General features: G+C 40.0%; 1 protein-coding gene across 2 annotated transcripts in view; it reads left to right on the top strand.

Annotated features, from left to right (window-relative positions):
• Positions 1 to 14,282: 14,282 nt before the first annotated feature.
• LOC106094732 (gustatory receptor for sugar taste 64a) overlaps positions 14,283 to 17,500 on the top strand; it is a 13,765-nt gene continuing 10,547 nt past the window's right edge. For both annotated transcript variants that reach the window (XM_059370985.1, XM_059370984.1), the window contains exon 1: positions 14,283 to 14,793. In XM_059370985.1, the coding sequence (XP_059226968.1) occupies positions 14,391 to 14,793 (403 nt within the window). In that variant the 5' untranslated portion in view covers positions 14,283 to 14,390. The remainder of the gene's footprint in view (positions 14,794 to 17,500) is intronic.

The following is a 17,500-nucleotide window of genomic DNA, read 5'->3' as shown; positions in this document are numbered from 1 at the left end:
CACATTGTTATTGATATGTGTTTTGTGCGTTTCAAGCCATAATCCGCATAAAGGCCAAATTCTTCAACATCAGCCTTATTTGTAACCACGTCCCGTCGGAAGGCAATCAAAAGATATTTTGCCATAGTGCAGAGGTTAGCATGCCCGCCTATGACGCTGAACGCCTGGGTTCGAATCCTGGCGAGACCATCAGGCAAAATTTTCGGCGGTGGTTTTCCCCTCCTAATGCTGGCAACATTTCTGAGCTACTACTATGCCTTGTAAAACTTCTCTCCAAAGAGGTGTCGTACTGCGGCACGGCATTCGGACTCGGCTATAAAAGGGCAACCCCTTATCATTGGGCTTAAAAAACTTAAATCGGACTGCACTCATTGATAAGTGAGAAGTATGCCCCTGTTCCTTAGTGGAATGTTCATGGGCAAAATTTGCAATTTGCCAAAGATATTTTCTGCTAACGCAGAGTGAGGAAATATGACCTCTTCCCCGCCCATTGTATTAAAATCGCGTTGGAAGATTTAATGCCAAGTAAGGGAAGGAAAATATCATTGGTCCAACAGTCGGAGAATTTAGCCTTCATGACTGAGGCTTGACTAGACTTTGCCGCGGCAAAAAACATGATAGTAAGCAGCACTAGCTTTCAACATAAAACAATTAGGAGCGTGCTAAGTTCGGCCGGGCCGAATCTTATATACCCTCCACCATTGATCGCATTTGTCGAGTTCTATGCTCGGTATCACCTTTTTAGACAAACATAGAATATTGAATAAGAACTGTTATGATATTGGAGCTATATCAAGTTTTAGTCTGATTCGGACCATAAATGAATGCTGAACATTGTAGAAGTCATTGTGTAATATTTCAGTTCATTCGGATAAGAATTGCGTCGTGTAAGGGCTCAAGAAGCAAAATCGGCAGATAGGTTTATATGGGAGCTGTATCAAGCTATTGACCGATTCAGACCATATTTGACACGTATATTGAAGGTCATTAGAGAAGCCGTTGCACAAAATTTCTGCCAAATCGGATGAGAATTGCGCCCTCTGGAGGTTCAAAAAGTCAAGATCACAGATCGGTTTATATGGCAGCTATATCAGGTTCTATACCGATTTGCGCCATACTAAGCACAGTTGTTGGAAGTCATAATAAAAAACCTCATGCAAAATTTCGGCCAAATCGGATGAGAATTGCCGGCTCTATTGGCTCAAGAAGTCAAGCTCCAAGATCGGTTTATATGACAGCTATACCAGATTATGAACCGATTTGAATCATACTTAACACATTTGTTAATAGTGCTACCAAAAGACTACGTACAAAATTTAATTAAAATCGGACCAGAATTGCGCCCGCAAGAGGCTCGAGAAGTCAAGATACAAGATCGGTATATATGGCAGCTATATCAAAACATGGTCCGAGTTAAATCATACTTAGTTTAGTTGTTGGAAGTGCTACCAAAACACTACGTGCAAAATTTCAATAAAATCGGACGAGAATTGCGCCCTCTAGAGGCTCAAGAAGTCAAGACCCAAGATCGGTATATATGGCAGCTATATCAAAACATGGTCCGAGTTAAATCATACTTAGTGTCGTTGTTGGAAGTGATACCAAAACACTACGTGCAAAATTTCCATTATATCGGATAAGAATTGCACCCTCTAGAGGCTCTAGAAGTCAAGACCCAAGATCGGTTTATATAGCAGCTATATCAAAACATGGACCGATTTTAACTATACTTTGCGTAGTTGTTGGAAGTGCTACCAAAACACTAAGTGCAAAATTTCAATAAAATCGGATGAGAATTGCGCCCTCTAGAGGCTCAAGAAGTCAAGACCCCGGATCGGTTTATATGGCAGCTATATCAAAACATGGACCGACGTAAACTATACTTTGCATAGTTGTTGGAAGTGATACGAGAACAGTACGTGCAAAATTTCAATAAAATCGGAAAATAATTACGCCCTCTGGAGGGTTTAAATGGCAGCTATATCAGGTTATGGATCGATTTGAACCGCAGTTGTTGGAAGTGGTATCAAAACACTACGTGCATAGGATAGGATGGGGTATACTAATTTCGTTATTCTGTTTGTAACACCTCGAAATATGCGTCTAAGAACCCATAAAGTATATATATTTTTGATCGTCGTGACATTTTAAGTCGAACTAGCCATGTCCGTCCGTCTGTCCGTCCGTCTCTCTGTCTGTCGAAAGCACGCTAACTTTCGAAGGAGTAAAGCTAGCCGCTTGAAATTTTGCACAAATACTTCTTATTAGTGTAGGTTGGTTGGGATTGTAAATGGGCCCTATCGGTCCATGTTTTCATATAGCTGCCATATAAACCGGTCTTGGGCCTTGACTTCTATAGCCTCTAGAGGGCGCAATACTTATCCGATTGGAATGAAATTTTGCACGACGTGTTTTGTTATGACTTTCAACAATTGTGCTAAATAAGGTTAAAATCAGTCAATAACCTGATATAGTTACCATATAAACCGATCTTGGGTCTTACTTATTGAGCCTCTAGAGGGCGCAATACTTATCCGATTGGAATGAATTTTTGCACGACGTATTTTGTTATGATATCCAAAAATTATGCCAAGCATGGTTCAAATCGGTCCATAACCTGATATAGATGCCATATAAACCGATCTTGGGTCTTGACTTCTTGAGCCTCTAGAGGGCGCAATTCTTATCTGATTGGAATGAATTTTTGCACGACGTATTTTGTTATGGTATCCAAAAATTATGCCAAGCATGGTTCAAATCGGTCCATAACCTGATATAGATGCCATATAAACCGATCTTGGGCCTTGACTTCTTGAGCCTCTAGAGGGCGCAATACTTATCCGATTGGAATGAAATTTTGCACGACGTGTTTTGTTACGACTTTCAACAACTGTGCTTTATTAGGTTCAAATTGGTCAATAGCCTGATATAGCTGCCATATAAACCGATCTGGCTCTAATAGCAGAGCAAATCTTTTCTTTTATCCTTTTTTTGCCTGAGATGCCGGGAAAAGAACTCGACAAATGCGATCCATGGTGGAGGGTATATAAGATTCGCCCCGGCTGAACCTGGCATGCTTTTATTTATTCATATTTGTTTTAACTCAAGGTATTTTTATACCCACCACCGAAGGATGGGGTTATATAAATATAGCCTCCATATAGACCGAGCTCTCTATTTAAAGTCTAAGACCCATAGCAGCGGCATTAATTAGCCAATTTCGTCGAAATTTGGCACATTGAGTGATGATAAGGTCGTGGTTTAGATAGGATTTTATTTTAATACAGCTCCATTATAGACTGACCTCCCGATTTTAGCATTTATTACCCGAGTTGCACAGTCTGAATGAATTTTTCATGTTTTCCATCCACCCTCACATAGCATCCACCCCAATATTTCTGCACATCAATTGCTTTGCTTACCATTCGTGACACACACAAATAACCAACTCTTTTGAGTTAATAACCATTTCTGTTTCCACCCATTTAGCATTTGAATTTATAACCCCACTCAGGGTGTTGTGTGTGTGTGTGTGAGTGCGGTGTGGTGAGATCCTTTTATATGTGGTTGTTGGCACTACTAAAACTAATTTATTTGCAATTTTTTACACATCACCAATTTGCTGGCGTCTTCCAAAATTGTCTAGTTTATCGTTCTTTCTTTCAATGTTAACATGCGGTGTCTTGAGAGTTATCTCTGTAGTTATCAGAGAAATTGCAGCACAAACATCTTTTTTGTGTGCCTTTTCCATTCCCATTTTCTTGGGACAAATTGTTATTTTATGAACTTTTGAGGATTACTTTAGTACTAAAACGAAAGTGTACTTGCGGCTGCATCAATACATATTTCATTGGTGTGGAAACATTTTATGAAACTATAAGGACATCCATGTGGGAGCTAATATATTGTGGGATGCTTACAGGGTTGCCATTAAAAAGAAAAGAAAATTTAATCGATGTTATATTGTAAGTGAAAATTGGCAATCAGAAATTGGATATATCTAAATCTGAAAGTATATGGCCCATTTGCTATCATCAATGACCTACAACAATATATATATATATATATATATATATATATATATATATATATATATATACATTCTTGATCGTCTCGACGTTCTGAGTCGATCTAGCCATGTCCGTCTGTCGAAATCACGATAGCGGTCGAACGCGTAAAGCTAGCCGCTTGAAATTGAAATGATGCAGGTCGTTGGGGATTGCAAATGAGCCATATCGGTTTGGTCAGATTTGGATATAGCTCCCATATAAACCGATATCCCGATTTGACTTCTTGATCCCCTGCAAGTCGCAATGTTTGTCCGATTTGGCTGACATTTTACATGCTGTGTTCTATTACGACTTCCAACAACGGTCCGGTCAAGTGGTCAAGAACCTGATAAAGCTCCCATATAAACCGATCTCCCGATTTCACTTCTTGAGAGCCTGGAGCCACAATTTTCATCCAATTTGGCTGAAATTTTGCACATAGTATTCCGTTATGACTTTCAACGACTGTGCTAAGTACGGTTCAAATCGGTCTATAACATGATATAGCTCCCATATTTTGGGCGAATCCATGGTGGTGGGTACCCAAGTTTCGGCCCGGCCGAACTTCGCACGCTTTTACTTTTATTTCCTATATAATTTAATTCTTCCCCTTATCGATCGGGACAGTATGGGATTCAAATAAAATGTATTCAAGAGTAAAGTGCGAGTTTCATAATAAAAGTTGGGTCCAAGTAACTGGGGTGCCTCAGCCCCAAAACTCCTTAAAATAGGTTTATTTGACGATCATGACAATATGGGACTCAAATGAAAGGTATTCGGGAGTAGATTACAAATTTGGTCAGGAAGTAGGAATAGGCTTTATAGTTTATTGATAAAGGAGGGGGGCGGATTCTCCATCGTTACTCCAAAAACACCACCCAAAATCAAAAATGTACCGATAAAGACTATATGGGTATCAAATGAAAAATATGCGGGAGTAGATAACGAATCTGGCATACAAATTCATGTCGAAGTATAGGGGGGTCACTCCACCCCCACAAAAACATCCAAAATGGGCACATTAGCCAATAACGGATATATGGGACTCGGTTTGTTTGTTCCGTATAGACTGAAAAATGGCAGAACCGATTTTCTCGAAATGTTCGCGTATTGTGTAGGTTGGTCTGGAAGGAAAAAAAGGCTATATAAATGATCGGTATAGGAAGGAGGGCGGACCCACCCTCCTATGCCAAAAACCAAACCCAAAATCAAAAGTGGATCGATCCGGATAATATAGGTATCAAATGAAAGGTTTTGGAGAGTAGAAAACGAAAATGGTATTAAAATTTGAGTCTAAACACCCATCGGGCCGCCCCAACCCCAAAACTCCCCCAAACAGACATATTAAACGATAATTTCAATATGGGGCTCAAATGAAAGATATTCGGGAGTAGATTTCGAATCTGACATACAAAATTAGATCGAGGTATAGGGGGTCACGCCACCCCTCAAAAACGCCATTAGACCCATTATGACTTTATGATATATGGCTGAACCGATTTTCTTAAAATTTTTTGATTGTGTACGTTTGTCTGGAAGGAAACATACGCTATATAATTTTTAGATATCGGGTGGGGGCGGACCCTCCCCCACCCATATCCGAAAGTGGACCGATGGGCATCATAAAGTTTTTAAATGAAAGGTATTGAAGACCAGAAAACGAATATGGTATTAAAATTTGGGTCCAAGTACCCCCCAACCCCAAAACGCCTCTAAACAGATATATTCGAAGTTCATGTCAATATGGGACTCAAATGAAAAGTATTAGATAGAAGATTACAAATATGTCATAAAACATTAGTCCCAAGTAATGGGAGGTCGCCCACCCCCAAATTCGCCCAAATGGGGATATTAGCCGACCATGGCTATATGGGACTCAAATGAAAAGTATTAGGGAGTGGATTACGAATACGACATTAAAATTAGTGTTGAAGTCTAGTTGGCGCTTTTCCTCCTAAAGATACGTCAAATGGATTATTTGACCCATTATGACAATATGGGACTCAAATGAAAGGTATTTGAGAGTAGAATACGAATTTGATATCCAATTTTGGAGCCAAGTGTTTTGGTGTCCGCCCTAAAGCACCCCCTAAATTGAACTTCATTTCCGTTGGGAATAAAGAACGAATTTGATATCTATTTTCAGTGCAAAGTGCCGGTGGCCGCCCCAGCCCCAAAACACCCTCCAAACGGTTCATATTTCAAATTAAAGGAATTTGGAGGTGCAGCATAAATTTTGTATCCATATTGGAGTCGAATGGCTGAGGTGCCATCCCTCCCCTAATGAGCACATTACCCGAAGGAAGAACATTACCACCAGGAACCGAGAAGGGGCAAATTCTCACATATCAATGAGTGATTTCCGATTCAAGTTTAAACTCAATGATAAGGGAACTTTTTTTTATAGCCTAGTACGAACGGCGTCCCGCAGTGCGACACCTACTTCGGGAAAATTTTTTAAATGACCATGCATGGCATTGTATTTCGTAAATGTCGCCAACATTAAGAGGGGATAAACACCGCTTTGTCCGATGTTCTCGAACGCGCTCAGCGTCATAAGCTACAGTGGCACGAATTCGATATCCGCATTCAGGGCGAAGTGTCCCTGTCCTAAAAAGATATTAGAGAGTTAAAGAAGGCGCAGCGGAGCCAGCCCGGTTCGGCTAGTTACATGTAAAGTTTGTTTTTTCATATTCATAGGCCTTAAAATGGCAACTCTAACTAACAGTTGTTGGCTCACTACGTTTGAATGGGAATTTGAAACCTTGCTGATATTTTCGACGATATGTCGCACTTGGGTATGGCCATCCAACAATAAATCAAAGGGATAGAAATTTGTTTCTCCTCTTTGTTGGCATTGTTGTAGTACTTTGACATGGTGCTGCTGCTATTGGAAGGACATTAAATTCTTTGTTGTAAAGGATTTATTTGCTTACACAGATGCAAGTCATCTACTACGATGGTATGTAAGCATGTATGGAAGTTATCTAATTTTATAGAACAAAAACATGTAGTGGTCTACTTTGTTAGACAATCTATGTGAATTACTTTTTGAAAGGTTAAGTTCGGTTGCAAGCTAAAATATCTTGTGTTAGGGAAGCCCCGATTTTGATAAGACATTTATTTGCATATATTCAAATACAATCAAGTGAAATATTGTCAACTTTTAGCTGTGGTTGGGAAATATTTTCTTATCTTTTGGAAAATGAAATGATTTAAGAAAAGAAGTTTCTCATTTAACAATTGACATATAATTTGAATATAAATTAGATGTTAAAAATTGAGACAAGATATTTAGATAAGAATTTTCCACAATCTGTCAAATGTGGTGAACCACCTATTTGTTTTTCTAAATGCAAACAGCCAATGATATCATCTTGGGTTTATGTAAGCAAAAAGTAGCTGCATCCTTGGAACAATCGAGAGAAATCTGATGAAGTAGGTTTGGCAGTAAAGGGGAATAAATACAAATTTTTCATTCTCCTTTACTGCCAAATGCAATTTTTTTTTGTACCCACCACCATAGGTTAGGAGATACTTATCTAGAGATTCCAAAATGTCGATCTGCGTGCCTTTACAGTAGTATATAAAGGTTGATTTTGTAAGAGTTAAGTTTTGCGCGATTGGCAGCATTGGTTTATAATTATGTCCAAATTTCATTTGAGAATGTGAAAAGTATTCAGCATACTCTGCCATTTCAACATGGAGAAACTCATACACTATAACGACTGCTAATCTTTGGAATTTATTATCTACGATAATAGCTCGATAGAAAACCACTGCTTTACCGAAAAATGATTTAGTCAGCGATGATAATCATTGCCGACTAAATGGCGACTTAAACAAGCAATATTGCTAAATATGGGGCGAAAAGCACACATATGTCATACAATAATTACCTATACAGAATAGAGAGATCGATTTATATGGGAGCTGTATCAGGCTATGGTCATGAGAGGATCCGTCGTACAACATTTCAGGCAAATCGGATAATAATTGCGACCTCTAGAGGCTCAAGAAGTCAAGATCCCAGATCGGTTTACATGGCAGCTATATCAGGTTATGAACCGATTTGAACCTTTTTTGATACACTTGTTGAAAGTAAGAATTAAATACGTCATGCTAAATTTCATCAAATCGTATAGAAATTGCGTCATCTGGAAGCTCAGGAGTCAAGTTATAAACCGATTTGAACCATACTTGGCACAGTTGTTGGATATCATAACAAAATACTTGGTGCAAAATTTATTCAATTCGGATAAGAATTGCGCCCTCTAGAGGCTAAAGAAGTCAAGCCACAAGAACGGTTTAAATGAAAGCTATATCAGGTTATGGACCGATTTGAACCATACTTGGGACAATTGTTGGAAATCATAACAAAACACGTCGTGCAAAATTTCATTCCAATCGGATAAGAATTGCGCACTCTAGAGGCTCAAGAAGTCAAGACCCAAGATCGGTCTATAGACAGCTATATCAGGTTATGATCCGATTTGAACCATACTTAGCATAGTTCTTGGATATCATAACAAAACACTATGTGCAAAATTTCATTCAAATCGGATAGGAATTGCGCAGTCTAGGGCTTCAAGACCCAAGATCGGTTTATATGGCAGCTATATCAGGTTATGGACCGATTTAAACCATACTTGGCACAGTTATTGGATATCATAACAAAATACGTCGTGCAAAATTTCATTCCAATCCGATAAGAATTGCGCCCTCTAGAGACCCAAGAAGTCAAGACCCAAGATCGGTTTATATGGCAGCTATATCAAAACATGGACCGATATGGCCCATTTACAATCCCAACCGACCTACACTTCGAAAGTTAGCGTGCTTTCGACAGACAGACGAACGGACGGACGGACATGGCTAGATCGACATAAAATGTCACGACGATCAAGAATATATATACTTTATGGGGTCTAAGATGAATGTTACTGGAATTACAACAATTTTTTTATACACCCCCCAAAAGTTGGGGGTGTAGACCGCGTGTCATGCATTGGGTATATACTGCAGTTGTCAGACCTATAATGCTATATGGTATTGTGGTCTGGTGGACGGCACTTCAAAAGTCCACCTACTGCTCAATACTTAACCGGATCCAAAGGATGGGTTGTCTGTGCATCACAGCCGCACTGAGGAGGACACCATCTAATGCACTGAATTGAATGCTACATCGTATGCCTCTGGGCTATGTAGTTGAACTGTAGGCTCGAAATGGGGCCTGAATCCGAGGATAGTCCATTGGCTCTACAGGAGCGTTATTAGACCAATACTTACTTACGCCTCATTAGTTTGGTGGACTGCTATGGAGAAATAGTGCAACATAAAGACCATACAACAGGTTCAGAGAACATGTTGTCTTGGCATGGGCGGAGCGATGAGGATCACGCCCACTAGCGCACTGAAGACTATTCTAGATATGCAACCCATTGACATACAGATTAAGTGTGAGGCAGCCACTGCGGCTATGAGACTTAAGGCGATGGGAGAATGGAGTGAGGATAGAAGCAGTTCATACCATTGCGGTATAATCAAGGCGACGATAGGAAACCTGGAAGAAAATGGAGAGGTTTCCGATCGGATACCTGAGATGAACCTTGAAGTCGAGTGCGAGGCACTGCTGCCATCGGCACAGTCTTGGATTGACCCCTAGTATTGCCATATGGAAGATCATGTTACACGGATGGATCAAAGCTAGAGGACAGAGTGGGCTTGGGGGTTTACATTGAGAACCCAGGGACAGATCTTTTTATACCCACCACCGAAGGATGGGGGTATATTCATTTTGTCATTCCGTTTGCAACACATCGAAATATCCATTTCCGACCCTATAAAGTATATATATTCTTGATCAGCGTAAAAATCTAAGACGATCTAGCCATGTCCGTCCGTCTATCCGTCTGTCCGTCTGTCTGTTGAAATCACGCTACATTCTTTAAAAATAGAGATATTGAGCTGAAATTTTGCACAGATTCTTTTTTTGTCCATAAGCAGGTTAAGTTCGAAGATGGGCTATATCGGACTATATCTTCATATAGCCCCCATATAGACCGATCCGCCGATTTAGGGTCTTAGGCCCATAAAAGCCACATTTATTATCCGATTTTGCTGAAATTTGGGACAGAGAGTTGTGTTAGGCCCTTCGACATCCTCCGTCAATTTGGCTCAGATCGGTCTAGATTTGGATATAGCTGCCATATAGACCGATCCTCCGATTTAGGGTCTAAGGCCCATAAAAGCCAAATTTATGGTCCGATTTCGCTGAAATTTGGGACAGTGAGTTGTCTTAGGCCCTTTGACATGTTTCTTTAATTTGGTCCAGATCGGTTCAGATTTGGATATAGCTGCCATATAGACCGATTCTCCGGTTTAGGGTCTTAGGCCCACAAAAGCCACATTTATTATCCGATTTTGATGAAATTCGGGGCAGTGAATTGTGTAAGGCCTATCGACATCCTTCGTTAATTTGGCTCAGATCGGTCCAGATTTGGATATAGCTGCCATATAGATCGATCCTCCGATTTATGGTGTAAGGCCTATAATAGCCACATTCATTATCCGATTTTGCTGAAATTTGGGACAGTGAGATGTGTTAGGCCCTCTGACATATTTCTTCAATTTGGTCCAGATCGGTTCAAATTTGGATATAGCTGCCATATAGACCGATCTCTCGATTTAATGTTTTGGGCCCATAAAATGCTCATTTATTGCCCGATGTCCCCGAAATTTGGAACAGTGAGTTAGGTTAAGCCCCTTGACATACTTCTGCAATATCGCACATATCGGTCCAGATTTGGATATAGCTGACATATAGACCGATATCTAGGTTTTAGGTTTTGGGGCCATAAAAGACGCATTTATTGTCCGAAGTCGCTGAAATTTGAGACAGTGAGTTTGGTTAGGCTCTTCGACGTCCTTCTTCAATTTTGCCCAGATCAGTCCAGATTTGAATATAGCTGGCATATAGACCGATCTCTGGATTTAAGGTTTAGGGCCCATTAAAGAGGCATTTATTGTCCGATTTCGCCGAAATTTGGGACAGTGCTTAGTGTCGGTCCAGATTTGGATATAGCTGCCATGTAGACCGATATCTCGATTTAAAGTCTTGGCCCCATAAAAGGCGCATTTATAATCCGATTTCACTGAAATTTGACACAGTGACTTATGTTCGGCTTTTCGACATCCGCGTCGTATATAGTTCAGATCGGTATGAGTATAAGGTATGAAATTTTCACCGAATTTTGATGGAAGGTATTTTACACATATACCAGAGGTGGTGGGTATCCAAAGTTCGGCCCGGCCGAACTTAACGCCTTTTTACTTGTTTAGACTGCCTGATCATAATACGGTTCTGCAGGCGGAGATGCGGGCGATCACGGAATGCGAGAAGCGGTGTGGTGCTAACTTGAGGACGTCGAGTGGGAACATCTTTACCGATTTTACAGTAAAATTGCCATAAGGGCAATAACAACCAGGGCGGTATGGTCACGAACAGTTTTGCAGTGTTAGAAGGAGATTAACGCCTTCTCTGAGGATGGGAAAATCCGCATCGTTTGGGTGCCGGACAATAACGGAGTAAGGGGAAATGAAAGGGCAGATGATTTGGTGGTGAAGGCCAAAGGAGTGCCGTCAATAAACTTGGTCAACCCAAAGCCTTTCGGGTCGACGCAATCCGAGTTAAGGGAGTGGGGGACGAATGCAACATTGTGGAACAGAGAAACGGTCGGTAGGTCGGCTAAAATCCTATGGGGGGGATCCAGATCGTGAAAAGACGAGGCTACTACTGAAAGGAAGTAAAAAGGAGGTCAGTATTGTTGTTGGTATCATAATTGGACACATAGGACTACAAGCTCTCTTATGTAAAATCGGTACGGGAAGTGATAGCATGTGTAGGGCATGCGGGGAAGATAATGAGACGTTGAAGCATTTCCTTTGTCATTGCCCGGCATTCGCGTCTAACAGTTACCGGCACTTAGGTGGAGACACAATACCAAACATAAGCCAACTTAGGGGAGTGGTATTGAAAGCAATTAAGGATTTTGTAAGTAGCACAGTATTCCTAACTTAAAATTTTCTTTTTAGAGGATACTGTATAGCTTTTAGAGCGCACCACTAGCCGATTACTGGCTAAGGTGTATGCCCATAGTTGCATGGGGCGGATTAATATCTGCACCCTCTTTTCAACCTTACCTAACTTAACCTATGCCTCTGGACATTGTGGCTAGAAAAATTGCTGCAACCACTGCCGTGAGTTTAGGGGAGCCTTCATATTGGTCATGTGGCGGCTACGGACACTGTGTTACCCTTGATAAAATATTCGATGTTCCAGGCAGTGTGGATTACACCCTACCTGAGCCATTTTTCGATAAAAATTACTGTGGTGGTATAGTTTAGATATTCCTTGTAACAGAAGTTACATTGACTTCTATACGGTTGGTTCCAAATTAAACGACCAGATGGGTCGTTCTAAAGACCTAGAACTGGTCATATCGAAAAGGTTACCCGACCACTGCAGTGTGTATGAAGCAGAGATCATTGCAATATAGGAAGTGGTGGAAGTGGCTACGATATAATGTTACAACGACGATTGGCATAAATATCTTCTCCGACAGCCAGGCAGCCATTAAATCCCTGGAGAAAGTATTTCTGAACACAAAAACCGCCCTCGACTGTCACAGATCTCTCAACGAGATGGCTGAACAGTTCAAAATTTACCTGTTCTGGGTGGCAACCACCGTAGCGCAGAGGTTAGCATGTCAGCTTATGACGCTGAACGCTTGGGTTCGAATCCTGGCGAGACCATCAGAAAAAAAAATTTTTTTTTTTCAGCGGTGGTTTTCCCCTCCTAATGCTGGCAATATTTGTGAGGTACTATGCCATGTAAAACTTCTCTCCAAAGAGGTGTCGCACTGCGGCACACCGTTCGGACTCGGCTATAAAAGGGAGACCCCTTATCATTGAGCTTCAACTTGAATCGAACTGCACTCATTGATATGTGAGAAGTTTGCCCCTGTTCCTTAGTGGAATGTTCATTGGCAAAATTTGCAATTTGGGTGCCGGGCCTGTGCCCGGGGAAATGTAAAGCGGATGAGCTTGCGAGACTAGAAATTACCCTACACATAACAGGAATACTGGAATCTGTGGGTATGCCTCTAGCGACATGTAGGCTAAGTTTTCGAAGACAGACAGACTGAAGGTTGCCAGCACCAACTTTTGCAGAAGCTGTGAGGACATCGAAGAAGGAGAGACCAGAGATCACCTTCTGTGTGTGTGTCCCGCACTAGCAGTTAGAAGATATTCCACGTAAGGTTCTCATTTCTTTAAGAACCTGTCGGATTTAGCTGATGTGAACATTCGCAACTTATTGGGCCTTTTAACGATTTGGACGGTTCAACGGTAGAAACTAGAAGGCATCTTCTTCTGTTCCTGTGGTACCAATAAATGGACGAAAACGTCTAAGTGAGTCTGATGGCAGACTGACACTTAAACCTAACCTAACCTAACCTACCATCACAATGGTACGAGAGGGTACATTGGTGAAGTGTGCCGCAATCATTGGCGTTGCCCGTTTAACTATCCGGATCGAAGAGAGAAGGGCTATTGAGGAATCACAATGGGCCACGATATGTCCTGTATAATCCCCATCCAACCTAGTCTCATATGTCCAACCTTATCTAATTTTGGGCCTATAGAGTGCGCAATTCTTATGATACGGTCAAATTGGACAAGAAGGACTTTCTTACCCTGCCAAACTCCTTTTTTTTAGTTTCTGTGTATGCATGCAAAGACATTGCAAAATGCGACCACGGTCCATTCGAACTTAACTCACTTTTATTTGTAAATTATTTCAAATAGTCCCCTGCTTTCAACAACCCTTCCTATCTTTCACCCATGCTGGTAATTGCTTGCACTGTAACTCAGTTGCATATGTAAATAGACAGCGTCCAATAAAAAGGATTAAAGCTCCCTTTGGCCAACTCAGTTGTTGCATTTTATTTACCTTTAAATTTTGCACACATTTCAAGTGTTTTTATTCGTGTCCACTTGGCATGACAAACTGGCTAAAGACATTCTTTACAGTCATAGCTTGCCAGCATTTACTAGCTCATGAAATATTCATTATCAGTGAGCACAAACGAAAACAACACACAACCCCAGCAATCCCAGGAATTTTGTATAAAAATTTCAGTTATATTGACCGTGGGTTCCATTGCCGGGCAAGTGCTTCATGTGCAAACATGAGCGAGTCATTGCAACAACTCTGGAATATGAAATTTGAATAAAAGTTATGAAATTTTCGCTTTTAACTATCAGCGAGCTGCATCAATCATGAATCAATCGCAGTGCATCGACAGATTTTCCAAGAAGCCCTCAAAGGGCACTCCCTTGAATAACTTGATGAGAAAACCAAATGGAAATAAATTCTTAATATCGCATACAGATGGTGATGGCCTTCAGCGAAGTCCTGAAGAGAACTCAAATGATTATGTGCATGAAACTTCAAATGTGGATGAGGCAAATAATCAAGGCTGGCTAGAGGATGACCATCAGTTTGAGAGGGAAGAGAAATCAAAGACACCCATTGAGAATATGAACTTGAGTGAAAGTGTTTTTTCGGCATATAAACCCAATAAAAATTATCCCATTGAATGTGAGGCACAGATACTGCAGGAAGATGATGGCGGTGGAAATAATTGCATTGAGGATACCTTTCAAAGAGCAGTGAGTCCAAGTAAGTAGCTGTAGAGAGTGCAAGCTTAATCCAAAATAGGTATAAACAATTAACAAGTAAGAGTGTGCTAAGTTCGGCCGGGCCGAATCTTTTATGCCCTCCGCTATGGCAAACAAAGAATAATGAATATGGACGGTGGAGGAGGTGGAGCTATATCAAGTTATAGTCCGATTCGGGGCTCAAGAAGCTCAAGAATCGGGAGATCGCTTTATATGGGAGCTGTAACAAGCTATAGATCGATTCAGACCATATTGCACACGTATGTTGAAGGCCATGGTAGAAGCCGTTGTACAAAATCTGTGCCAAATCGGATGAGAATTGCGCTCTCTAGAGGCTCAAGAACTCAAGATCCCAGATCGGTTTATATGGCAGCTATACCAGGGTATAGACCGATTTGGACCATACTTCGCATAAATGTTGGAAGTGATACCAAAGCACCACGTGCAAAACTACAGTCAAATTGGATAAGAATTGCGCCCTCTAGAGGCTCAAGAAGTCAAGACCCAATATCGGTTTATATGGCAGCTATATCAAAACATGGACCGATTTGGACCATACTTCGCATAAATGTTGGAAGTGATACCAAAGCACCACGTCAAATCGGATAAGAATTCCGTCTTCTAAAAGCTCAAGAAGTCAAGACCCAAGATCGGTTTATATGGCAGCTATATCAAAACATGAACCGATTTGGCCCATTTACAATCCCAACCGACCTACACCAATAACAAGTACTTGTGCAAAATTTCAAGCGGTCAGCTCTACTCCTTCGAAGTTAGCGTGCTTTCGACAGACAGATGGACGGACATGTCTAGTTCGACTTAAAATGTCACGACTATCAAAAATATACTTTATGGGTTCTTAGACGCATATTTCGAGGTGTTACAAACAGAATGACGAAATTAGTATATCTCCATCCTATGGTGGAGGGTATAAAAATCAGTTCACTAATGAGACTTTCTAGCCACCATAAAATAAATTACAATAAAATGTAATGGAATGGAATGGAATGTAATGGAATGGAATAGAATAGAATGGAATGAAATGGAATGCAAAGGAATGAAATGAAATGAAATGGAAAGAAATTAAATGAAGTGAAATGAAATAATATGAAATGAAATAATATGAAATGAAATGAAATAAAATTAAATTAAATGAAGTGAAATGGAATGGAGCGAAATAAAATGAAATGAAGTAAAATGAAATGGAATGAAGTGAAATGATATGAAATGGAATGGAATGGAACGAAATAGAATGGAATGGAACGAAATGGAACGAAATGGAATGGAACGAAATGAAGTGACATGAAGTGACTTGGAATAGAATGAAATGAAATGATATGAAATGAAATGGAATGAAATGAAATGAAATGGAATGAAATGAAATGAAATGAAATGAAATGAAATGAAATGAAATGAAATGAAATGAAATGAAATGAAATGAAATGAAATGAAATGAAATGAAATGAAATGAAATGAAATAAAATAAAATAAAATAAAATTAAATGAAATGAAATGAATTGAAATGAAATGAAATGAAATGAAATGGAATGATATGAAATAGAACGGAATAAAATGAAATGAAAAAACATGCAATGAAATGAATAAATTAAATGAAATGGAATGGAATGAAATAAAATGAAATGAAGTGTATTAGAATGAAACGAAATGAAATGAAATGAAGTGATATAGAATGGAACGAAATGAAATGAAATGAAGTGGAATAGAATGGAACGAAATAAAATGAAATGAAGTGGAATGGAATGAAGTGAAATAAAATGATATGAAATGAAATGGAATGAAATAAAGTGAAATGGATTGGATTGAAATGAGATGAAATAAAATGAAATGAAATGAAATGAAATAGAATAGAATAACATACAATAAATTAAAACAAACTAAAATAAATAAAACATGTAAAAGCGTGCTAAGTTCGGCCGGGCCGAATATTGGGAACCCACCACCATGGATTCTGCTAAAATATGGGAGCTATATCTGGTTATAGATCGAATTGGACTGTACTTGGCGCAGTTGTTAAGAGTCATAACAGAACACTATATGCAAAATTTCAGCGAAATCGGATAAAAATTGCGGCTTCCAGGGTCTCAGAAAGTAAAATCGGGAGATCGGTTTATATGGGAGCTATATCAGGTTATAGACCGATTTGGACTATATTAGGTTCCATTGTTGGGAGTCATAACAGAATACAATGTTCAATATTTCAGCCAAATCGGATTAAAATTGCGGCTTCCAGGGTCTCAGGAAGTCAAATCGGGAGATCGGTTTATATGGGAGCTATATCAGGTTCTTGACCGATTTTGACCATACTTGGCTCCGTTGTTGAGAGTCATAATAGAAAACTATGTGCAAAATTTTAGCCAAATCTGAAAAAATTGAGGCTTCCTGGGGCTCAAGAAGTCAAATCAGGAGATCGGTTTATATGGGAGCTATATCCAAATCGGAACCGATATGGCCCATTTGCAATCCCCAACGACCTACTTCAATATAGAGTATCAGTGCAGAAATTCAAGCAGCTAGCTTTACGCGTTGGATGGCTATCGTGATTTCGACAGACGGACGGACGGACATGTCTATTTCGACCCAGAATGTCGAGACGATCAAGAATATCTACTCTATGGTGTCCTTGAACAATATCTCTGGGTGTTACAAATGCAATGACTAGATTTGTATACCCCATCCTATGGTGGTGG

The sequence above is a fragment of the Stomoxys calcitrans genome, chromosome 1 (assembly GCF_963082655.1).
Source record: "Stomoxys calcitrans chromosome 1, idStoCalc2.1, whole genome shotgun sequence".
NCBI lineage: Eukaryota > Metazoa > Arthropoda > Insecta > Diptera > Muscidae > Stomoxys > Stomoxys calcitrans.
This window is presented reverse-complemented; position numbering and strand designations above follow the sequence as displayed.